Source organism: Anopheles coustani, chromosome 2, assembly GCF_943734705.1.
Source record: "Anopheles coustani chromosome 2, idAnoCousDA_361_x.2, whole genome shotgun sequence".
NCBI classification, from domain to species: domain Eukaryota; kingdom Metazoa; phylum Arthropoda; class Insecta; order Diptera; family Culicidae; genus Anopheles; species Anopheles coustani.
This window is the reverse complement of record NC_071289.1, coordinates 69,659,313-69,685,755: the sequence shown is the minus strand read 5'-3', so window position 1 is coordinate 69,685,755 and position 26,443 is coordinate 69,659,313. Positions and strand designations below refer to the sequence as shown.

Genomic DNA, 26,443 nt, shown 5'->3' with positions numbered 1-26,443 from the left:
ACGTGCAGCGACTGCAAAAAGATTCGACCCAGGCAGCCTTCATCTTTTCGTTTTCCTGTGTGTGTCTGTGTTTGTGTGACTGTGTGCTAGTGCTCAGTAAATAGTCAGGATTACGTGGCCCACTAGCTCACGAAGAGGATAAAAGTGAGAAAGAGAAAAAAAACAACAACGACACAGAAAATTCATCGAGCACAAGCCCTTGTTCATCATAAGCTCCAGTCCGGGTCCCTCCGGGACGAACCGCAGGATGCAAAGGTGTTCGATCGAAGGATAAACCTGCACAAAGGATTGTGTACGTGTGTGTGTGTGTATATACGGGTGTGTGTACTGGCGTGCCAGGATGTGTATGTGCGGTTGTCCGTGTGCATAAGTTAACGTGCATGTTTTCCAGCACCGTACGTGTCTAACCGGATGCCGGTGCGCTAGTTTTCCTCGCGCGGAAATTCTTCGTGTGGCTTTCCGAGGTACGCGGGCGGGTGTGCGCCGAACGGGGCCAAACAGGATAACAGGTTGTTTTGGGGCGGTACCTGGCCAACACTCCGACCAGCCGAACGGGAACGTGCGAACGTGAGGTGTGATAAGATACGGCAAAGTTCAGGCGAGCGCCATCGAGGGAAAAGCGAAGGAAAGTAATATCGCTGCGAAGCACGAGCATCTTTTTCCAGCGGATCAAAGCAAACACGGGCGCTGGTGGTTTACCTGGTTTTGCTCCGTTTCCCCAGCCAAGGTGTACGTTTTATTTGTGCTTTCAGTTTTCCTTCCGCGTTCAGGAAAACGGGTGAAGTTGTGAAAAAAAGGAAAATAAAAAATAAAACCGCCCCGCTCGGAAATGTTCTATAAATCTAAGAAAATGGTGAATTTATTCGTGCGCACGACGATTATCCTTGGATTAGTAGCATTCCCACAGTCAAGTGCTGCGAACGCTGGGGAGAGCCTGGCTGGCATCGCCGCCCGCATTAATAGAGCCAATAATGTGAACTCCGCACGCGGTCCGTCGACGCCACCGACGCCGCCGTCGACGGTGGGTCCGCTGGCCGAGCTGGCGGAAGACAAGCGGGACGCCGACAGCGAGCGCTTCGATGCACTCTCGCTCGAGGATCAGGTGCGGCTGCTGTCGAAGCAGCTCAATGCACTCACGTACCAGCGGCGCGAGGACTACAAGATGCTCGAGAACAGCCTCAAGAAGTACGTGCGGAAAAACGCGGCCGAAATCACCGACGCCCAGATCCGGGAGGAGCTCGACCAGCTGAGGTAAGCGTTGAGGGAGTGGGGGAGCGGAACGAACCAACCGGGGTTTATTGGATTTGTGGCCACCGAACACACACCAACACACACACAAATACACCGTATAGTCAACTATGGCCACCACCACCACCGCCGCCATTTTGCACTCTCGGGACAACGGCCAACTTTAATTAGTAATCGCTTCCGCTGAGCACTAAGTTCTTTTCCACGAACTTCCGACGTTCCGTGCAAACCACTGGGAATTTTCCAGCGGCTTCGAAGCAGGCGAATGTAGTGGGAACTTACCGCTTTTCCAGGATCTGGGCGGTTTGCTGGATCAGCGATAAAATCCTGTCTGAACATTTATCGTCTTAAAAAAATGGCCGACTAAAGTTTCCTGGCGAACGTTGTAACTTTTCTTTCTCCGAAGAGCAAGTTTCCCCTTTTCTTATGTTGTACACTTGATCTTTGAATGTTTTCGTGCAATATGTTTCAACCCGTATGAAAGTCAGAGTATTTATAAAAGAGTTTTGTGTTTTTTCAAGTATTTTAAAAACTTGCATTTGAAAAACAAGGCCCTTTTTATAGTTACACAGTATTTCATCTCTTCCTTGTTTTATTTGTTTGTCTGTTTCACCTGCTTCCAATTATGTATTACTTTATTCTGGTCTGCGTTAGATAATGAACTTTTGCTTAAAAACTCATGAAAATCACGTGTAAATATTATCTGTTTACAATTAATATCTTGCAATGAGAAAAACAAATCATAACAGAAAATAACCTAGCGTGTTTATTATCTTTGTTCTTTCCCAAAATCGTGTTAAAGAGCGGTATAATTTCATTCGAAATACTTTGCAAAACGATTTCGCGAATCATCATGGAGTTGTTTACCTTTGCATCGGGAACAAATTGAAAAATGTTCTGCTTGTAAAAGTACTTTGTGCACAAAATTTGCTTAAATAATGAATCAATCAATTTATGCCTCCTGCTGGTTCGCACGCCTCCGGTGAACTTTTTCGAAAAACCCCCAGAAGGCGAAAGCCGAAAAATTTGGAATTTTCTTCAACCCCTTCACCTTCAATGAATTTCAATTTGATAAATGATGAAGGGTTTCCTCTGGTTGGTAGAGAAAGAAGTTAGGGCAAGAACAAAAAAACAAAAGGTAAAACGATCGCTCAACCGTAACCAGAACCGAACGGTTACATTTTCCCTCCCGCCGGGCATCCCGTCGGTCCCGCCTGCGCCCTAAAGGTTGTAGGGTTCTTATTAAAAGTCGATAATAATTGGCTTCTAGTTTGGATGAAATGCTTTGGTCGCCCAGTACAAACCACATCGTCCTGCCGGGGAAGAGAGTGAGAAAGAGAGGGACACACAAAACGAGCAGAGGTTTGGTTTTTTGGAATGAAAAATTGCAAACGAGTAGGAACTCCCAAGCTAAGCGATCCACATCCCTGTTGCCCTCTAATTAATGGTTTCGCAACTCATTCGAACACTAATCTCCCCCTTTCCCGCACTCCCTCTCCTTCCCTCCACCACCCACCAAAAATAGTAACCGGTCAAAGGTGGAGGAAAGTCAAAGCCAGCACGCTGGAACTGGCACCTCGGTATGCTTTGATGAAGGTTACGATCCCTTCCATTTGATTAATGAGAAACCGGAGCCCGAACAGCCTCCGAAAAACCGGAAAACAAAACCTGGGTCAGCTTAAGCTTGTGCTTCGGGGACGTTGGTTTTCCGTTGCAATGCTTTTCTGTAAGTATAAAAGAAAAACAGTTTCAGCAATAAGCGTGCAGTAATCCCTCGTCCGGAAAACGGCAATGCTATAGTTGGGAAATGCTAGTAGCTTCAATGCCTTTCGCCCAGGCAACCCGAACCGCGACATAAGGGGTCCGACTCTAATCGATGGCACATTTATATCCATTAGAAACAAATTGCTGTATCAAGCGTATCGATTCATTTTATTGGAAGATTTTCGTTGTGCGCCCGGGCGAACAAAGGGCGGATGGAAATCCGGTATCCGGTTCCGGCGGCGGGGGTAGTTATTTGCGGAGCAGGGACGAATTGGAGTTGCAGCCAGGAAATCGTGCATCCGTCCGATGACGATGAGGATAAATGAGATGGCCACAAGACTCGGCAACATGGACCAGGGCAGGCCGTTTCGGCCGAGCAGAAGGGGCACCATCCTGCTTGCTTATCGAGATGCACTCACGAAGGGCCGCACGATGGGCAATTGCGAGCGGCAAATATGTCGGCGACGGTGCTGGGCCGAGATAAGCCACCGGGGCCGGGTCCTTAAACGTTCATCCGGATATCGTCCTTTGTGCCGTGCCAGTGAAGGACCTGGCTGAAGTATGCAGAACGAATGCTCTCGTCGTCGTCTTGGGATGCGTGACGGCGGACGGAAGCGTCCGTCCTCAGCAACGAAATCCGTTTCGATGGCACATGAGTCGGAATTAAAGACGAACGAAATCGAAGGCTTTACACGACTTACCACTTTTATACGAGTTGAAAGTTGGAAGTTGTTGGAGCTCGAAATGTTTAATCGGCATAAATTTAGATCCGTTCTCAAAGCCGTGCTTAGTAAATTGTTACAGTCACGAGTAATTTCAAATTCCCCAAATAAATCCCTTGACTGTGGGATGGATTTAACAAAAACCTATTACGCAATCGAACCACGTTACATGCCAATCGCTGTACATGCAATCACTATCGCCATAAGTCAGTAATCCATTTCAAGTGAGTGTCCATGAGTTACGTGTAACGATGGAAACGAAAAGAACTGTGGTAGGAAAAAATATAAACGATTAAAATGGACGTTTGCTGATACGCTGTCTACAAATAAAACGAGAAAATCACGAAAAAGAAAATAAACATGACACATTCATGCCAGTCGGAATAAATGTATCACGATATGATGATATGAACGACGAGTGGAATCCATGTGCGAATGGAAATATGTAAAAAAAAGGGGAAAAACAGCATCATGTTGTTAGGATGCTGGATTCCCGAAAATAGAATCCAATTTCTAACTTTGTTTGTCCGATTCTGCAGGCAAACGGACATTGCAACGATTTACTCATCCTGAGGCATTTCTAGCCTATGTAAAATAGGCAATGATGCTGGTCTGAGTGATGGAATATCGCCTTCGGTTTTTGGTTTCATGTTTGAATTTACAACTTCACTAAAAAGCAACGTTACTAATACGCTGCAGTGAAGTTCCGAGCAACATTGCAACTAATAGTTGCATTTGGATCCGATGCGTTGACCTGTTTTCCATCGGATCGAATTCCCAGCCTATAAAGCTCTTTCCAATGATGCCCATTTCAGCGCGGAATCCTCGGGCTGCAGCGAGCAACATCGGTGGGGTTAAAGTCCGTACAGCTAGCTTAACTTGCACCCGAATCCTTGCTGACATGCGAATACATTTATCATTCACCTTGCGGACCCCCGGACGTTGAGCTCGCCGTACGCGAGGGCAGAAAACGCAAGCATCACGGTAAAAAAAAAGTAAACTGTCAAACGCAAAGCCCCGCAGGATACGCAAACGCGCTAGGCCGTGCGGGATCTGTTGCTTTTTTGCTGCCCGCTCGTCGTCGACGTCGTCGTCGTACGTCGTCAGGTCTCAAGGCTCGAAGGCAGCAACAGCAGGATCCGTTTGCCAATCAGCTCTAACGACCAATCTTGTAGAATGGTGCGTTTTGAAGAGGCAACATAAAAAACACACACACACTCGTGCATGGCAAACCCCATCTCACGTGCTTCAAAGTGGCAGGGGTCGAAGGGACGGGAAAACGACACCGTCGCGTTTTGTCCTTGCCGAAACGAGCGAACCTGAAGCAGGAACGCGCGTGGTAATGCCACTTTCAGCTTGACTCTTTCGCCAACGGCCGTCCGTAGGCTGTGGGTAACGAGGTTTTAAGCCAGCCAGTGCCGTAACCCTGCTCGTTCGGCCCGAGAAGCTGCGCTTTATTTTCTTCTTTTAGTTCTTTGCTCCCCCAAAAGGAGGGAAACACAAGGAAAGCGCCGTGTGCAGGCCTCGGGCGAATGATCGATCGCTGGCAGCAATTACGACCGTGACTTTGGTGCTCGTGCTGACTCCTCGCCTACTGGGTGGTTTTGGGACGGTTCGAACAAATCACCACCCCCAAACCCCCGGTGGTGGTGAAATGGGCTCCCACCTCTCAAGTACGTGAGCAACCCCTGCCGCAGGATGATGGATGCAGGGATGCAGGAACAAAAAAAACGGAAAACTCCTCCGGAACATGATCGTTACCGAACGAGAGGAGGGAGAAAAGTCGTTCCGATAGGATTTGTGTCAGGCTCCGGCGAACGCAAGAGGCCGGTTCGGTTCGGATCGGATGCTGAAGGTGAAATAGGATTACCTTTGCCAACCACCAGACCGGAGCGCTGTTCACGCCGTGTAGGCTTTTCGCGGAACACGCGGACACACTTTCGGTAGCGAAATTATCGGTCCCCGAAGGGGGTTTGAAGAATTTTGCGTCAGTCTCGAGAACGTGTGTGTATGTGTGTGGAGTGTAGGGTGTTTTCGATTGCCGTCAGGTCAGAAGCTGGTGGTTCTTTCGGTTTGGTGTTAGTTGCAATCTTCTGGTAAACTATTTCGATTTCGTTGTTTATTTTACCTTTCAAATGAGCAAAAATTTGTTATTCAAAACTGTACTAATTTAAAACTTTAATCTGTTTATTAATAAGTTAGTGATTTAATTTGTTTATTTATTTATTTGCTTCTACTTGTCTGCCACCTTGGGTTTCAAAAAACGAAAAAACATACTCATCATATAAAAACAGATCACATTCTGTCAGTTGGGCTTATAAAAAAATTATAAATCAATTATGGCGTAATGCTGATTACAGCTACGAGCCATTGTAGACATCGGCTCATACTCACTATGGCCATCTTCAAAGTTCAATAGCATGCCTGGTCATATTTCTTAGCACCTTCTTGATTCGTTTGATCGAACGGTCTGTTGTCTGAGGGGCACCACACAACCGACCCAAACTCTAGCATGGTTCGGACTAGACTGACAAATAAGGTACTTTGCGTTTTAGAGATTCATGAATCTTTTAATTAGAGATTCATGAAAGCTCCTGATCCTGATCCTGAAGATCCTGATTTGCAAAGCCCTATTTCATGCGAAACCATCAACAACTTTTCAATATACTGACAAGTAATTATTTTCTCTTACTTTCTTGCAATTTCAATCGAGAAATATTTGAAAAAGAAAAAACACGATTAATTTTTTTTTTATGTGGCACGACATCCCCTAGTGGGATAAGGCCTCTCTCCGAAGAGAGTTTGTGTGATCGAAAGACAGTATATTATAGATCGATGTATTATAGAGGTTATAAACACGATTAATGGTTTAGCAAAATTACTAATATTATTACGAAATGTATAGGATATTACTTTTGCTAATCAATATCCATTGTCCTTAAACTATTCTGAGAGTATTCCACTTCGTTAATCAAATCTTTCACTGATCTTTTTAAATTACGTTAGCACAATAATATCAAATTTTGTTGCAAAATAATAAACATATTTCCAATATAAAAATTTACAAACATATGAACCAAAACGACAGGGTCCTCGAAAGCTCGGGACTACAAGCAGCTGCTTAGTTTGCTGACGCTATGATCCAATGAGCCTCTGGTCATTGTGATGTCTAAAAGTTAACTTATCGTCTAAAAGGACTCCTGGATCACAAATCCTATCAGTACGTTGTATTCTAAAGCTATAAATCTGTAAATTTCGTAACGCCCAGTCCCACGAAGGATAAATATTTGAAAACAATCTTCGAGCTAGCGTCCAACTTTGAGCTAAGTTCCTTTAATTTAATCGGCATAAAACAGTGAACGTTTTAAAACGTAACTTTCACTGACGTTAAATAAAATAACTATCTCACGTTGACACACAACAGGGAGGAAGTAAGTTGCGTTTACAACAATTACTATTAGATAAACAAACAGCACGGTGCTTATATTGAATTTCAAACTACGCACATTCCACCCTCGCTTTTTAAACTACGGAGCTCCCACTTTACACACTTACTCGTATCCCACACAGCTCCCCAAAAGGGAAACGATACTCCAGTGAGGGCCATCGAAAACTTTGCCAATATGCAGCTGCAACACGGTTCGGTGAGCAAGGATTTGCAATGGCAAAACTCGTATTTCCCATGCGACCAAATCGGGCCAGTTAAGGTTAAGGCTCGAGTCCTTAACTCTCAGGTCAAACCAAACGCCAAACGATGCGTCCCAGTGCGGAGCTCGATGGTTTGCATTTTAATTAACTCATCAAACATGAAGCCCGGAGTGGGGAATAGGGGGGAGGGCAGTTACGGGGCGGACCACGAACGAGTGACATTCCGTTTTGATCACCCGGGGTTGACATCAGCAGCAGGAGCATTTATTTCCTCCATTCCCGAACGGGTGGGATGGGGGGGTCAAAGGGGCCAGGAATGGAGCCTTTTTTCGTATTCTTCCCCGCAGTGTCGGTGGCTGTGGTGGGGAGAGGGTACGAGACGTAAAAGTAATAGCGTGCCTCAGCACCGCTGGGGCTTTAATAAAAATATATGACCATTGGACAAGGTACGTGTGCACGCACACACTAGCCAACCCTTGGCCTCGGTAACCTCCAGCCCTTTCGGCACACTTGGCACCGGGTCGTAATTTGTGTTGGCGGTAAGCGGTTGGAGGGACAACGAAGCGACTGGCCACGGCGACAGAATCAAGGACACTCTGTCTATGGGTTTGTGTGTGTACGCCATAATTTTACGTATAATGCGTGGAAGCAGAAGCTCATCTCGTAAGAATTCGCGTCGCATGTTGTGGCCCCACGGGGGTGGCGAGGGTTTGGGGGAAAGGGGGTCACCGATCGAGCCAATTTAGTTCTCCGGGAATGTCAACCGTTTGTCAGGTGCAGGGGGGTGGCAGTATGGGATTTTCGGGAGCCCATTTTACTCTCGCCCCATTCTGCTTTCTTTTTGATAAGCTTTCGTTCTGCGAAGGACGACCACTAAGGCAAACACACGTACGCACAAACACACACACACACGCAAACAGTGGCCAAAGAAGTGGGGTCGAAGGTTTGTATGTGTGTGTGTATGTGTATGTATGGGTAGGAAGCGCATCCCCAAGAGGTCAGTAAGCCCTTGCTCAGGTTGCCATCACGGAGGACGACTCGTAAACACGTTTGCACGTGAACCATTTCGGGGCAGGTCGGTCCTACTTCGGCTACTTGTAGCACCCGGGCGAAAAGGTGGCCGAAAACGGATCGAAGAAAGAGCCCTCCTGGCGCCTTCTTATGCTACGCTTCCTCATAACGAAAAAGCGTCGCAAACGTATCATATCTTGCCTTTTCGTCGTTTGCTCGGTTTCTTTTTTCGGGGCACACAAAAAAATACCGAAGGATGTTTTCTCTTCCTTCGAGTGGCGGCTCTTGTGCGACGGATCCGACCGATCCATTACACCTACATCCATCCGGCCCGGAATGGTGAGGTTGGATGTTTTATGATCGAATTAGGTCCGCCAGGACGCGAAACTTGCAGCGGGACGGAGGAACGGGGAACGTACACACTCGATTTAACCTCAGGCCAAGCATGACCTTAGCTAACACATCCAATCATCCTTCGCCTCCCCCCTGTGAGGGGGGTGTCGAGGTAATTGTTTGGGCAGGCGGCTGAAGTCAGGCTCGACGCTTCAGGATTCTGGAGCCACAATGTCGAGAATTGCGACACGTCACTGCCGGTCGAAAGTCGGCTCTACCTTTTGTGCGGTGTAAGTATGATAATCTGCTGCTTTTTCAATAAAACGTCACCGCGTGTCTATGTGTGTGGAAGCCTGATGCCGGCGTGGCTCAGCAATCTTTGATAATTTTACCGATGGATTGGCGTCACGGGGTCATTGCACGGGGTTGTGTGGACAGGTTCGAGCGACTTCCCGAACACGCCCGGGGGCTTAGAAGTGGCAAGTAATAAGCCCTTCATTTATTACGCCCTATCTTCACCCGAAACGCCACGTAGTTCTTCATCACCCTCCGGACTTAAAGCGTCTCCCGGGACAAACGCCGAAATCGTGGGCTTGCCCTGATAAACACATTACCGAACTGCGAACGACGTTGAGGTATCATTTTTCACATGCATAAGACGTCGGTGTTCGATCGAGCGACGCCTTGTGGAGGAACCTTCTTTCGTCATCCATCACCTTCCGGGGAGCGCCGTGAGCTGCTCGTGTTTTCGCAAAATGGCAAAGTCAAACGATTCGTTCCGATGTTTTGGGGTTTCCATTCGCGTATGTGTTCTAAGGGGGTTTGAGTTACCTTTCGCTTATTTGCGTTCACTTTTCGGTGGATTTTATCGGCGTGTATTTCTTTTTTTTGCAGTGTGTGGAAAAAGTGTCCTCGAATAGGTTTCCGTTTACCATCGTCACCCATACGGTAAAGTTAAACACATTAGGCATAATACCCACCTTTCGACCGAGCGTATTATGCTTGCCCCTGGTCTTGCATCTCTTACGTCGTCCTTGTCGCCACGGAGTAATGGTGTAAGGAGCGGCCGGTAAGGCAGGATTTCTAGCAACTTCATCACGTTCGGAAAAGAAACACCCTGTGCACGAAACCACGAACGCCGTGATTGAATTTGGTTGTTTGCATGATCTAGAAATTTGTCCCCCGGCACGCAAAGGCGCGACCGTGAGCGAACGGTGGGCTACATAATTCGTTGGTTCAAAAGCCCCAAGGAATACCTGAACCTCCTTGAGGCGGAGGTGCGCTGGCGACGTTCAAAGAGGTTGTAAACCCTTTTTACGCCCCCTTAAGACCATGACGGGGAGTAGTTTTTCGGCCCGTCCTCACTGTTTCAAGCCGGTGAAACCCTTAGTCGACTCAAACAAATGACCACTGGGTTCCGTTTATCATGCGGAAAAAGGCGGTAAAAAACCCGCTATCGATTTTCATGTCTCGACTTGTGCGCGCTGTTGGTCAAGAACCTCGAAACGAAGAAACTCGAGAATGGAAAAACCCCGATACCCCGTGGCCCAACCGTGCACGCGCCACCACAAAATGCGCTCTTTGCGTGGCTAAGACTCGTAACCGAACCTTTACCCGTTCCCCCTTCGCCCGTGCTGGTCCTCGATTTTGGCGCGTTTCTAAAGGGAGAAGCCAAACGAATCGAACGGAACCTGGAAAACCTGCCCAGTATTGGGGCCGGTTCGGAAGGGTGGTCAGGAAACGTTACCTTTACGCACGGTAGGGGAAAAGGTTTCTCTTTTACGACGCTTAAAAGGATTGAGCGGGAGAGACCCCCGTTTTCGAGGCTAATGACGGGCTACTTCCGGTTGTGTGGCGGACGGAAAATTTGTGGAAAAACACCCAAACATCGAACGTGTTCGAGGGACCGATGCTAATGAGTTCCGTTGTTTCGTGTGTTTGAGTGAGCTTGTGACCACACCGTTGCCCAGTTCGTGGTGGATAGGGGTGCCTGGGGTAATATGCACCCGTGAGGTAAAACGTACCTCTTTCAATTTCTTATGGCAAATGGTCGAGGGAAAAGTTGTCACTCTACGTGAGGGATCTAAACGCAAAATAAAATAAAACCAAGAACATTACCTGTTCGGACATGTTCTGATGCAAATTTGTTAACCATTCCACGAAGGAATAAATAGTGCAAAAATCGGTGTTTTACACATGGCGTACATAGTATTTTAAATTAGATCCAGTGCTTCAAACTGCATGTAAAAATCACGATAAGAATGCAGATTTACTCGTATAATATATAAAAATATTGTGAACGATACGCCCTACCGAGCATTAACAGCGCTATCTTTCTGTTAGAAACGTTTTAAAAAACGCGGTACTTTATTGGCGTATGATCACTGAGTAGAAAGGCCGCTTTCGTTGGCGCGCTTGCTTTTATCCTCTCCTGTATCGCGATGGCCGGTTTATTTTCAAAATGCCCATCGGGGCCATCATTCGCGCATCTTGATCGGGCGAAATTTCGCCCAACCAAGGTTCTTGGTATTCTCTTAATTGGGCTCGCTTACTCTACAAACCCTGCCTGTCACTATCTGTTGTTGTTTACTAATAACACTACCGCGTGGATTCCTATCTAGTTTTAGTTACAGCCGCATCTAGTTTTAGTTACAGAGTTGTCGGCCAGTGTTACTTTGTAACAAATATGTTCAACTATGAACGATGGCATAATGCAGCCCCTTGGTCGAGGAAAACTTCATTAGTTTGTAAACTTACCAAAACAATATTTTAGCAATCAAAATAAAGATGTTGATCAATATACTGTATAGTATTATCCTTGAATTTTATTTTATTCCGGGCAACTCACAGTAAAGTTTTAAACTTTTGCATTGATCCAAATTGAGTTTTTTGGGAATGGGTGGGCATTTTGCCTTATTTTTTTGGTGCTTACTGTCCCTTTGTAATGCTGCATTTTACTCCAGCACAGGTGTGTTTTGCTTCCACCAGATGCAGATCTATCAAAAATTGAACTTTTAAAAATTAAACATTCTTGAATTTTTTTAACAAAAATGGTAGAAGCTCCTCAACTGTTTTGAACCTTACCGAACCAATGAAATTGATAAAATCAATCATTTCTAGCAACGCTCAGTGCAAAGTGAATAATTTTCCTTAAGGGGTGCGTATTACCCCAGGAACCCCTACGTGCCACCAAAGAGTACGGTACTTTATGTTATCAGTTTAATACTGAACCGATACTGTCCGGGAAAAAGGAACTGTTCACCTGATGCCATGGAAAATCATCCATGCGTTGATTAAAGCTGAAAGCATCAACGTAATGAAACATGACTAAAATGTATCAACCAGCGTTTCGTAGTATTTGTTCAAAACTAAGCATTTCGCCACAAGAATTTGTTAATCTAACAGACATATAGGATCTCACACTGGTTACCTCACATTTTGCTCTAACCACCAACAGAAATGCTCGAAATTTCATCCAACTGCACTAACTTATTTCATTTAAATCGACCTTCCTTCCTCACTTTCCCCAGAGAGGACGTCAACCTCCTGCGCGACAGCAGCTCACCGAGCAAGGAGCGTCTCACCGTGCAGTGGCTATCGCAATCGATATCGGAGATCCGCTCGGAGTTGGCCGAACTGCAGGGTTCGTTCGGGGACGGCTCGAAGGATGCGCAGTTCCGCAACCAGCTGCTCGAGGACCTCAGCACGCTGCGGAACGAGTTCGGCACGGCGAAGCTGGAGCTCGAGTCGCTTCGCTCGCGCCAGGAGAAAACGGAAGTGCTCGTGCGGGAGCTGCAGGAGGAAGCGGTCCAGAGTGCCGATGACATCAGACGCAGTCTCAATCTGCAGCACGGAAAGGTAAGTCAGATGTCGCTTTATGTCTTTCCTGTGGTCTTTTAGATTGCATTCAGTCTTTAGTATTGGAATAACTCAGCACTTGACAATCATTTGTGACGTTTGTAGACAATTAAAATTTTATTAAAATACTCGCTTTGTAGCAGACCTTCTCAACATCGAAGAAAGAGCCATATTATGAGAACCTATGGCTATTTCTTTTGAATTTATCAAATACCAAAGTCTTTCCTCTGTCTCCACCGTGGGAAGATTTATGTGCTCCAGGAATTTCCGTAAAAGATGAAGTGAGCGTCTGGAATCGCTGGATGGGACAAAAGTAAGCGCTAGATGCCAACCTCTGATGCCCCCCATCGAATTTCTTTATCGTCTAAGGGAAAAGCACGGAAAAAAGGTCGGCTGAAAATGCCATTACCTTGCTCCACCGCTCCACCGAGCGTTATAATGATGTTTTATCGCGCTGACTTTTCCACCCGCAGTGACGTCGTGCTCCTTCTTTTGGCGCACGCAGCACGAGGGCTCGTCGTTGGAGCAGTTATTTATGTAAATGTCGGAGTGAAACATGAAACAAATCGAGCGAGTGAGCCAACCGACGCGGGTGCACACGGCAGCGACACAACCACGGGCTGGCAAAGCGTAACTTATCATCCTTTTCGACGGGATAAAGTATCCTTTTTCCTCCTCGGCGGATCTTTACCCGACGCGGCAGGCAAATGGCACTGGCGCTCGGAGGATGATAGCGGTATTTTACACCTTCATTCGCCACCTGTGCAGCAAAGGGACGTGGAGCCCCTTTTTGGCCGAAGTTGTCGACAGAGTGGGCCTTGTTACCTTATCCCAGCGCAAACAGAGCCTCCAACTCACACACACACACGCTTACACACGGCTCGGGAACGCTTTTGTTTGCGCAGAAAGGGTATGATTATGACAACAAAACTATGTTGCCAGAGGTTTTGAATTACCTTATTTACGCAAACTACTGCCACCATAGTGTTGGGCGGGGAAGGGTTAGGCAAGAAAGCTTTGCGCTGTAAAGGAAACTTTACTCCGGCCTGAACCGTTTTCTTCCCCGGGCGAGGGCCAGGAAGCAAGATCTTGGCGCGACCGCACCGGAACTCTTCACGGAGGAAGCACACCGTTCAGATGGGAGTGCTAAAAGTAACGCTTTCGTGGCAAAGTTTTCCAAAGCGACGCTTCCGGTGTGAGGAGGAATTTCTTCCGGACTCACGAGGCGACCTGTGCTGGTGGTGGTTTTTGAGGGGTTTTGTTTTCACAGAAATACTACTTCGCAGCATGTTGAATTTAGATAACTATTTATAAAAGCTGTTTGTCGTAGATTAAATTTAAATTGCTTAAAACATGAAGGTATGCTAATGAAATCGTAGTTATTCGATAGATGAAAGGAACGAAATAATATAAACTCCATTCCGCCCACTCATAAATTGAATTCCTTAACAGACAAATGCGTTGCTAGCAGACGACCCTGTTAACGTCAAAGATTCATCGTCCTACGCAAGAATTTGGTTCAATGCCTCGACCTAGATTAGCCTACGGAGTGAAAAGGCAATTTCTTAAAGAACAAAGGATGAATAAAAGGACTCGCTGAAAGCTCGTTGATCACATATACAAATGGATTGAACAATTCTGGGTGTTTAAAGTCTTTTCAATACGATATATTTATAAACATGTATGATGAGTGTTGAGAAGATAAACCTCCCCACTCCTTAATAAGTTAAGGCTCCAAAATTAATATTTTCCAACGAGGTTGTCCTAATATGCTGGATTCCTCAAGAGTTTTTCCTTAAGGCTATTAAACAGTTCAAAATACATTGGTCTATGAGTAGTTTGGTCGTTCTGCTTGAAATTAGCTTCAAAAATAAATTACTGTAGAAATATGTTCAGTATTTTCCAAGTTTTCTGTACTACCACCGCTATGTGTAGATGATACCACAACTATAGCAACCATAACACCATTATAGGAACAACCGGCGGGGAAGAAATAACCTCTTTTTATCGTGTACTTTTTATGGTGTTCGGAGGAATAATGATGTTTTAATCATAACTGGTATAAAAATGCAAGTTATTGTGTTCTTAACATTTGTAAATAACATCATATTGTAAGTTACATGACTCATTGGGTCACTTTTGGTACTATTACCGTACCAGATCTTTCAAATTTAAAGACAAATCCGAAGAAACAAAACAAAAGAATTGAAAAGTGTCCGATGAATATAAAACAAATTTCGGCTGAACGTTCTATAAAACAAAAATTCTATGGTCTTACTGTTGATCTTTAAAAAAAGTAGTATGTTAAATGCTGTCCTTTACGCGGCAAAATTGACCCATCATCAGTACCACCATGTAAATATTATAAGCTGCAAGCCACCGAACCCGCAAAGCGTGGAACAATTAAGTACTTCAGTTTTGTGTGATGATTTTTCCTCGGCAATGGCTATGGAAAACCTCCACGCCCGGAACATTACCATTACCAAGAAGAAGCATGTCGAACCGAGGTGGTGGTCATTCATCACTCATAAAACCTGTCCGATGACTCACCTTCTCTTCGTTCGTTGGTGGAGTTGTGGCTGTCCGTTAGGCCACACACTTTAGCTTTAATCTCCCCTCCCCCATCGAGTGTGGTACATTCGTTACGCATGTTGACCGTTTCGAAAAGGGGGGTGCGGATAATATTTTCACCCTCACTCAACTCGGTCCGCTTTCTTTCGTCCTGCCCGAACCAGGGGTGCCAGCAACGGTCAAAGAGCGTACCAACCCGGAACGGCACTGCCAAGCCTTACGTTGGCGAGCAAGGAAGCGAAATTGAGTGACGCGTTGCCGGTTGGTGCTGTGTGAAAATAAAGGATAGGCCCGCCCCAAGCCCGGTGGGCCACCGGACGCATACATTCACGCCTTGGCCTCGCGGGAGGAAAAACCCGTTGATAAATGTTTCATGTATTGGAGCATAAATTAAATTTCCCTTAATTATAACCCTTGGCGGGGCAGGACATCCGGGGCGCGAACCAGGACCGACCGAAGGCTCCAGGTGATAGGTGGAATGAAAAGCTACGCTTGGAAGCGTTTTTTTTCCAACAGCACGCGGAGGGGTGGCGCGCCCTGAAATACTGAAGGGTTTATTTCACGCTTCGGTAAAGCTCGCCGTGGGGTGAAAAAAAAAGGTGAACGGAAATAAGGTTCACCGGGAGTCACTTACGAGCTCCGCGGTGCGTTACAACCTCCACCATCCGTCATTCGGACGGGTCTTCGCCTCTTCCAGGAGGGGTTGCAAAAAGAGCATGCAGAGTTTATTATTTGCACACGTAAAATAATAATTCGCAACCAGCGTCCATGTGTTATTTGTTTCGTTGTGCAAATTGTGAAGTGTACTCTAGTAAGATTCAAAAGAAACTGCGCGGGTCTTTATTTATTTTATTTTTTTAGCTGAAGTGTAGTACAAACGAGGAAACTTTACGTTTCTGACATATTACGAAAACTTTAATAATTTTATTATACCAACGGACTTTTTTTCCGGTACAGGAAACGATGGTTTTTCCTTGACAATTCGTAACGCGTTTGCGTTGGGTTTCCGGAAAAGAGGAAGTTGAAAATTAAAAAGCGGTGGAACACATTTTCCACGCACTCAATTCAACGGCTAGCCACGTGCCTGAACAACCGTCTGGACAGGCTGGATGATTTCCATCATCCCCCCAAACCTGCGTCGCGTTGATGACTTCCAACTGCCATCTCCGGGAAAAACAACAATGAAACTCGTCCGGCACTCGTGGTTGAAAAAAAAGCCTCGGTCAATGTCATCGTACCTTCCGGTGATGCTCAGTGCGTCCGGTGGTGGTTAGCTGTTTCCACCCCCGTACCCTCGTCGGGGGGGAAAAAACCCCCGGTGCCGACCGGCAACAGATGATATTTTGATTTATGTTCAACAACTGCTGTCCCGGCAGAAGCCGAAGCTGCCAAATGTGCTCCAAATTTTCCGCTGCGAAGGTGGGCGTACGGTCATTAAGTATGGTAATGATCATGATTATGGATGATCGTTTCACATTTCCCGACTTGCACATACACACGAGCGCCGAACAAAACACTCCAATGACGTCAAGCACCGAAGGCGGACGGTTTCTTGTTTTCACTTCTCATGCCACTCGCCATAAAATTATGTGTGAAAATTGCGTGAAAATCATGACCGCTGGCACGGGAGGCCATGGGTTCCGTTTTCTATGGCTCAGTTCGGGTTTATGTCTTCCTTTTGTTCCCAGTCCCCTCCCCTCCCCTCCGGGACCCGGTGGTCACGGTTTATGCTGTCAAAATTTTGAAATAAACTTTAATTGCAAAAACATACCACCACGAACGTCGGTCATCAGTGAGGTTCTAGCTGGTGACGTACCCGGAGTACCGGAAAGCGTCAAACAGAACATTTCCCGATTGGGAGTCTTTTTTTTTTTGGCCTCCATTGCGACGACTCGATCGTTAATTCATTTAGTGACTCGTAATTATGTTTAGCAATCGGATGATGACTCATTAGGAAATTAACCTTCTGCGAAACCGGGATATCGTTGGCAAAACTGACCGCTGAGTGGAAAACGTCTGTTTCGGTCTGACACAAAACAGATGGAGTATTTCACACATTCGTGGTTGGAAGCATATTGGATTGTTAATAAGAGGAGTCCAACTTAATGAATTGCTTTTAATACAATGCGAAATGTTAATTCTCTTGGTTTCAGCTCGTTTGGTTTCTGGTTGGTTTGGTTTGCAAAGTGAGCAACTGATGTGACCGTGCACAGCCTATCGCACCAGTGAACAGATGTTGCTCAAATTATCCTCACCTTTCATTTGATATCGAAGATCCTAAAAATAAAAAAAGGAAATAAAATAACAGTACGATAATGAATTTATCTTGCTTCCAGCAAGAAGACCACAACGTTGTCGCCCTAACGAGATTGAACCGGAGGAGTCTTGTTCCCGCTCACTAACGAGCGATGATTCTCACCCAAAATTCACCGTAACGGAGGTGGTCTATACCGGAATGTCCTTTCGCCTCGGCCTCCCTCCTCCCTCTCCTTCCAACCCACCGCCAACAAAATGAACATCTGTTTGCTTGATCATCCCGGGATCGGACTGTTAGGCGGCCGATGGAGGCCTTCACAAAATAAACCGAACGAGGCGGAAAAGTGTCCCGTGAAAAGTGCGTCAATCTGTCGAAGAATGTCCTTTACGAACCCTCCCCCCCCACTCTTCCTGGTAAACGTCACAGTCAATGTTGGGTGCCGACGGGGCGGGGGAGGGAGAGAAAGTCAACAAGCATTATGAGCAACATTGATTCTGCTATTCGGACAACTTTTCCCCGTTGCACACTCCCGCTTTCCCCCCGTCAGGGAAACCCGCGCCCACAACTCATCACAAAAACGTCCATCACGCGTTTCTGTGGAAAACGGGCGCTAATCCGCACATTTTGCCACCTCCCCCGCTTTTCACGACGAAGGAGGCCCGGAAATCTTCAAAGCGGCGTCCCACGCGAAGCACTCTCGTCTGAGTACTTCCGCTTCCGCGGGTTGCGGAAGGGTAAGGGGGGATGGTGTGGGGGGGAAGCTGACACAAATTACCACGTCCGTCTTTGGGTGCCAGCGTGCGCCGTTGAGCTGTTGAGCTGTGCCAATCTTTTTGCTATTTCAACGTCGCTCCATTTTCCGCCCCAACCCAGGAGGGGGTTTTGTTGTCAGTCAGACCATTTTGGCTCGCTTTTTCGTGGCCTCCGTTTATATCCTGCCGTGGCCGGGCAGCCTCATGTCCCGTGAGTGAACGCAGGGCGGGAAAAAACGCACAGAAGAAAACGCGGCGATTCGTGAAGATATTGCGACTGTTCCAGCTTCTTGAAATCATCGCCAAAACTGCCTCCGGGGCCATTCTCGCCGTCCGGTTCGGCTTCGTTCGCCATTTTTGTTGTTGCTTTTGCTTTCGCTTTTGTTTGCCTCTTCCCCGCCGTCGTTCGAGCGTAGTTTTGTCGTTGACAATGTTGCCTCGCAGCGTTGACGGCGTCGTCGGATCGTGCCTCCGTCTGTGACTGCCTTTTGACGGACAGGATGCAAGAATTTTCCCCGAGTCAATTAGAATTTCAACCGGGACTGGTCCTTTTCTGTGATGTTGTGCCAACCCTCGGAACGACACTCCCCCCCCTCCCCCCCCGAGCCTCCGAGTTCTTTGTGTAAAATGTTCGCTCCCTAAGAGGAAAGTTAGAAACAGAACCGTCTTTGCAGGCAAGAGGGAGCGAGAAATAGCGCCTCGGGGCTCGAAGAAACAAACCCGCCCCGCATGTTGCGTCCGGACTTTGCTCCGTGCAGCGAGCTGGAAGACTTTCGAGGACGCACCACCGAACGCCCGGGGTCTCGCCGTCCTGCTGAATCGGTGCTTTTGCCGAGAAAATGGTCTTAAAATTGATTTTCTGCTCGCGCCCTGCGGTAGGAAAACGTTTACCATAATGGAACGCTAAACGAGCGGAAATCCTTGGGGTGGCCACGGCGCGGAGTGCTCGGAAGCATAAAGCATGTTCCGCGGGAAAGCCGGCACCGGACGTGGCAGCGGCGAACCGTCAGGCCCTATCATTTCCGCCGTGGCGAACTTGACTCGCTTTTATGTTGCTTCGCCGCGTGACGTTTGGTATTTCGTCATCGATTCACTATTGACGGAAGCGTCATGTTTCCCTCGTGGAAGCGCCACCGCTTTCCCCCGCGGGGCCAACACACAGGCCCGACCGATGGCGCGGTGGTTTTTCACGGAAATGAAGAAAAGTTTCTTATTATTGCGCTCGTGTTATCTCACTGGTTTTTCTTTCCTACCGATCCCGTCTCCTTGGGCTCCCGAGGCGATTCGTTAACCTCCGTCATCAATTATGGTAACGAAGAGGGCTGGGAAATCCGGCGCGACGTCCACGCTCCTCCGTAGGGAAGTACTTCTAAAGCAAAAGCTCCCCTGAGCTAGTGCAAACTCGCGAACGTAAGCGCGACCTGCGAACAATGGTCTTTGATGGGTTCCGTGGAAGTGAGGTTAAACCTTTCCCTTTGACATAACTTTGTAGTCACAGGAAGAGCTGTACATCGGCAGAGACGCGCCATGCGGTAATCCGTGGGAATTCTTTACTTGGAATAGTATTCAAATTCGTTCAATTCATCGAAGTACTGGGAATCTAATAAATTTTAGTCAAAAGCTTTGTTCAACGGAAAATGGACCGTTGGGAAATGAGGGAGAATATTTTCATTCACTGCCATCATTACCAGTGTTCGGTTTTATGAATCTTTGGATGAGATTCATTCATGTGAATATTCAATGGAAGAATCATTCAGAAAGATTCATGATTCTTTGGGGATTGATTCAAAATTGAAGACTATGAAAGTCTGCGCGAGGGTGAAGTCATTTTCAGCATTTTGTATGGAGTTTTCCCAAATTGCATCGAGAAAGTCATCGCCGTTTGTATTTCATGAAAAAATCCTGATTCATTTGGGGTTCATGAATCATAAGATAAGAAATCATGAGATACGTAGAAGATTTATGATTCCCAAAGTAATCTTGAATCTTTTTTGAATTCAAAGTGAATTGATTTACGAATCTTCATAAATCTCGAAAGATTCATGAATCTTTCGGACGAACATTCAGATTCATTTTATTTGGTGAAAGATCCATTCAGATTCATGAATCTGTGTCTGTGTAACACAACTCTATTTGTTACGAATGTTAATAAAAGTGTTGCTTGTAATGTATTGCTTGATAAAGCTTCGCCTTAATGGAAACGGAGTTGTGTTTAATGAAGGTATGATTCACTTTCTTTTAAATGTGTTTAGAAAAATACTCAATATTTGTTAAAACAATGTATACTTAATAAGAATGTATTTTTGTTATTTCGTTTCGTCAAAAGTACGACTTTGTATGTTATTTTATTTGTGCGGAATATTTTTTTATTTTATGATTTTTTATTCTCCAACCTTCATCGTTGAAAAGGTTTGATCCGTTTGATTTGATCTTTTTCCATCTCTTTCGTTTGACGTATGAACTTACAAACAACGTCAAATTATTCACCTGGCACAATTTTCGTCACACGCCGTAAACCAATACAGCCCGGGCCCATCAAATCACTCACCCGATTTGGGAACGCGTGCGTGGCACGCAGCACACCGCAGCATTAGGCAAATAAATAAAGCGAAGGTGGTAGGAAAACGAAAAAAAAACGTTGGGAAAACCTAGACGATCCAATATATTCCACTCGTATTGACCTTTCTCTTCCCGGTGCGCAGTCAATAGACTGCCTTCCTCGGAGAGCTCGTCCCATCAAACTACCCCCGAGACAAGGAGAACAAAATAAAAAACGGAACTGCGTCACCCGTGAAGGAGCGTAGGAACGGTGTTCGGCGAAGAATGAAATATCACCTGCCCCTTAATCTCCCATTTTTCAATCTCGCCCAATCCGGGCCAAGCGTCCCTCCAGCTGGTGCGTTCCAAACGTGTAAACGCTCCGTTTGTGTCAGTAAGAGGGTAACGCGAAAGGGCACAAACAACACCGGGACCCTGGTGTACCGCATGCCAAATGCTACGCACTGTGTTTTGTGGGCTTTTTCACCTTTTGTTTTTTTTTTTTGGTTTGGGGTTCGTTTTCTTTGTGATCTCGTTTATTGACGGTCGACCGGTTCCGTGCCGGGAGTCCTTCCCGCTTTCGGCCATCATCGACGGCTAAGCAGCTGCGGCAGGTACATTTTTCAAACAGCCCTAATCGCGTGGACCACCGATTTTGCCTATTTCCAGGGCTTCGTCTCACAATAAAAACACACACAGACACACACTCAAACACTTTGTGTGACTTCCCTTCCGAACACCTTTACGTTCCAAAGGGCTGTTTTTTGGGTTTCTCTCTTCCTCGAGAAGGATTTTTCGAAACGCGACGGGGCAGCTGGCAGGTGATTCTGGATGGATTTGTGTTTCGCCTTTACGATCGCCGTCTTTCTCACTCTCAAATACAAGGTTGCCTTTTTACCGGCACTTCTCCGGGGCTGAACCCAAATCGTTCGCGGCTAAATCGACGATAGGCTTTCGGGAAAATGCTTCCAGAAAACCGCCGCGGGCGGGAGGAAAATGCGAAACAAGCGGCCAGCCTAAGCCAGCCACACTTCATCCAAGGCTTCATCCTTAATACAAAAAAAAAAACAGCAACAACGAAATCCCTTGCGATTGCTGGGGGCCTCCACAATAGCGGGCGAGTGTTCGGGTTGGCAATAAAAACGCACCGCGCACCAGCTGCCAATGCCGGCCCGCCGGAACGAATGGGTGCGATCGGAAAAACTCGCGAGAAGCTCTTAAGGCCGCTTTTCACCCCGCGCGTGTGCAAGTGCTGGCATTTACAACCTTCCGGAGAGTGGCATTTGGGCCGGTTTTTGGGAACACCTTTCGCGTTGGCTGGCGGCCCTTTTACTTTTTTCCCTTTTTCTTTTATGGAAGGAAATCCTCGGATGAGCCCGCCTTAAGCCGTCGGTTCAACCGTTTGCCGAGTGCGTGGCTGCGGATTAAAAACTCGTAAAATGGACACCTTGCGTTTGGTGTTTTTTTTCTTCATCCAACCCCCGACCAGACGATCGGATTGATCCTTGGGCAGGTGGTCGACCGGACCCGCCCGGACCAGAAATGGAAAGCAGAAAATGAACACATAGCAGAAGCGTAATCAATTCCAAAGGGATCATTCGTTGTTCGGCAATCTAATTTCGGACCGGATTCCTCTTCTTGTTGTTTTTTTCCCTCTGGTACCAGTTCAGACAAGCTCCACACGTGCCATGGTCCGGTACTTCCTTTCTTTCGGCATCGAAAGGTAACCCGATTGGTTCGGCTCGGGAAAGCAATCAGGTAATTAATCTACGTTCGGATGAAAACCGCCCATGGTTGTGGGTTGCAAATATTTTGCTGGTTTTTAGAGCGATCGTCGGTTTTGGCTCGAATTTTCCTTTAGCCTAGGGTGAACTTAACCGTCGTAGGCGAATAATTTCAAATACACGAAAGGTCAAAGAGCTTCACACATTCTACGAAAAGTTTGTCCTATTTGTTGCTGGTAAGAAAGATGATGGTGCTTGATGAGTAGTGTATATAATAATTGGTAGAATTTTAAAAATACTACCAGAGACTCATTGGAAATACCTCAAGAGAAGATCAACTAGTTCTATTGGCAGCATTTGGTAATTACAATGTTAAAATTACCATACAATTCGATTTTCAATAAGAAGAAAAGATGTATACTTACATGTTGAAAAATGGATGTTCAAAAAGATCGTTATAATAAGTAATACACCACACACAATTTCAACTATATTAAAATAACTATCAAAAGCATATGACGCAAAAATGAAGCTATTTTTAACTTCAGTGCAACAACATGAAGAAATATGCCCTCTTACTATTAATTTATTTTAGAGCTCACAAGGTTAACAAAAAGTACCCGCTTCTACCCTAAATTCTAACGTTTCTACCACATGCTTTTAAAGTTAAAGGTGCAATTTTTTTTTAACAAGTTCACTTTAAGATCCTTATAAAATCAAATATCATGCGCCATTAATCATACCACCACGCCTGCATTCTGTTATTTTTCGAATTTATTAAAACAACACTTGAAAATCCCCTACAACCCGGAGGCGATTTTCTTTGTTTGTATCTTTCAGTCTTGGCACCGCAATCAGACCGTAGATTGTTTATCTTACCATATCCTACCTCATTACACAGTGTCGGTCCGAGCTCTCCGGGGGAGGGGAAATTCTCCCGGGAGTTGTTTGAACCGCACGACCGTCAGCCTAAAGAAAACAATATGGAAGGCTTTGGAAGGAGTAAAAGTAAAAACAAAACCAGCACAGACATAGACATATGCACAACAACTTATAATTCATCTCGTTTTGCCACCGAGAAACAAGCAACAAAATACGCCCATGTACGCATATGCATGAGAAGCGATAATTTATTCATTCATTCAAACATTCATTTATGCAAACGGGTGAGGCTTTTCGGGGTTGTGGAAGCCTCGGCAAGCGTGCTGCCCAGCGTGCCGGATCCGCGACCGAGTGCACCGAAGTGTGACAGCGCGATGCGTCGCCAGTTTGTGTTTGTTGTTTTTACTCAACCGAAACCGAAACTGGACCAGAAAGTCGGAAAAAATGCTGGCCGTTGCATCCGGACAGAACGCAGAATGCGTTGGACGGGGGGGAGCAAGGGGTCGTAACGCAAGCAACGACCGACTGCAGGTTACTCGTTTCCGGGCGACAGAATTGGAAAAAACTTCCTGCAAATAGGGTGAAGCATCTCCGCTTTGGGATGCGAAATTAATTTGGCGAGCAATATGCCACAAATGAGAATGAGTGGAACAACTTCTAACCGAAAAAAACGCACAAAACGGGCCTAAAAAAAGGGAAAACAAAACTATCTGTATCGTACCGTAACCTTCTATTTGCAACGGACTGCTTGTCCAGGGAACAAGCAAGGGAACATCTACACACCCAGCAAAGTGCGTTTGTTTGGCGAACGCGGGCTTTGCGAAAAACCCCACCCGAAGAACTGGCAAGAATATGCCAGCCGGTAAGCGTAACGGTTTGGGGCAATGAATTTTTGATCATCCATCACATCTTAGGGAGGGGAAAAAGGTAAACTTGCTTCAAAGAGAAACTTTAAGACGAGCGGGAACGAAACAAATCGAAAGAGTAAGTTTGGGAAGAGTTTTTATCGAGGATTTCGGATTAAAACACTTTTCGATGAATTTTTTAACCGGCTCGAAGGGAAAAACAAAACACACAAATACACCAAAAACATCGCCCAGGAGGAGGAAAACTTCTTGATTGCATTTTGTACTGCAATTTCGCTGAACTCTTCTTGCGCTTCGAACATGCACCGATGCAGAAATGGGCTTTTTTCGGCATGTTTCGGTGTGCATGTATGGGTTGCGTGTTTCGTTACTTTTATCGTGTTTTTCAGTTCCCGGACTTGGGTGTAATTCCACGCCGTCGCCTGTGGAGTTCCTGAACGAACGGCCTCACACCTGCCCGTCTGCAAATATGCTGTTCGCTGCTACCTGCAAGACGTTGTTCGTCCCTTCGAGGGCCAGATTTTAATGATCGCTCGCGAGAGATGCTTGAGACCACCGTTCGTTACTTTACGTTGATCGCGTCTTGGACTTCCTTCTGCGCGTCGAGAAAGGGGGATGTAAAAGAAATACGAGATACATGGTCTGATTATGCTGAATATCTGCATCGATGCGGGGCGAAGCAGCTGGTGTCTGCTGCACAATTTAGGCGCCTTCACCAAAAAAACAAAGCACAAGAGCCTGCCTGGCCTGAGAGCGTCCAAATAGTAATCGCGTACCCTTATCACGTTGACCAAGTTGGCTCCATTGGGGTCGAGTTCGTGAAGGAACAAGTCGAAAATAATAAAAAAAGCTCTCCGATCGCCGGTTGAATCTGCCGGAGGTTTTCGTGGTCCATTGACCGGTTGATTTCTTAGCTTTGCTTTGTTGCTTCCTTCGGACCGGTTTCGTCGTTACGTTTCGCCAAGGTTTAGCCCTTTCATTCACGATTTTGCGCTTTAATGCAGTCCTTCCAGCATCACGCACCTGTCGCACCTTGTTTGTGTCCACTGTTTTAACTGTTCGTTGCTTTTACGTGCCACGTCTTTCTTGTATCTTCTTTACGAACCGGTGATTTTTTTTGCTTGTAAATTGTGTCAAATTCAAGACAGAAAATTGACAACATTTTTTAAATTACGATGCTTTATTTTGGATTTTCGCAAACTTTGTTATTTTAAATTTTTATACAATGGCGGATCATAGGGTCAGCAAACTAAGCAGCTGCTTGGGCTTGAGCTTTCGAGGGCCCCGTCGTTTTGGTTCTTATTTTTATAAATTTTAATATTGAAAATATTTTTAAAACACCATATTTGTATTGTTACAACACATATTGTTGTTTTACTACAACAAAATTTGAGATTATTGCACTAACGCAAGTCAAAGAGATTAGTGAAAGATTTGATTACAGAGTTTGAACATTCTCAAAATAGTTTAATGACAATCGACATAAATTAGCAAAAGTATAGTCCTACACATTTCCAAATAATATTAGTAATTTTGCTTAGCATTATTCGTGGATTTTCTTTTTTAAATATTTCTCGATTGTCAATTTTAAATTATTAACAAAAATAATTGCCTGCTTACAGTTTGGTTCGTAGAAAATGATACTCGAAGAAAATGATTCTCTTGAAAAGTTATTGATGGTTTCGCATGAAATAGGGTTTTGCGTATCGGTCTTTTGGCAATGAAAACTTTTCAATGAAATAACATTAAGGAGATTATATATTAATTTAAATTCGTGTGGCTTAATATAATTTGAAATTTTTAAAATCTTCAAATTTAAATTTGAATGGTAAATGTTTTGTAAGATTTTGGAGCCTTAAAATTATAGCTGCTTGGGGTCCGTAGAACGCGTAATCCGCCTCTGTTTTGATATTCGAAAACTAAAAATTTATCAATTTAACTTTTGCTGTATTTTGCTACATCAGGTGCGAGCAACACTCAGTGTTAGTGATGTAATCTAACGGAGAAACTTTTTTGCCGTTTGTTCGATTTTCATTAAAACTCAAATCAACTTCTCCTTAAATATTCCACGAAGCATCGACGGTCTCCGCTGCCACGAACATAATTTATACTTGTTCGTTTTTCTCCATTGCAATCAAATTTGGCTTCAAACAAGAAGTGAAATTCTTCTGCCCCTTCCTAGATTTTGTAACAATCCTTTCGCAAGCGAAGTACTGAATGAAGGGGGGAAAAAAATACACGAAGTTCCGCGAAACAAAAAATCAATGCA

The 26,443-nt window shown here is 45.6% G+C and overlaps 1 protein-coding gene across 1 annotated transcript in view; it reads left to right on the top strand.

Moving 5' to 3' along the window:
* The first annotated feature begins 850 nt into the window (after positions 1–850).
* The window catches only part of LOC131264908 (protein scabrous), a 55,330-nt gene continuing 29,737 nt past the window's right edge, over positions 851–26,443 (top strand). Inside the window, exons 1-2 of the mRNA XM_058267172.1 lie at positions 851–1,251; positions 12,257–12,584. Coding sequence (XP_058123155.1) covers positions 851–1,251; positions 12,257–12,584 — 729 coding nt within the window. The remainder of the gene's footprint in view (positions 1,252–12,256; positions 12,585–26,443) is intronic.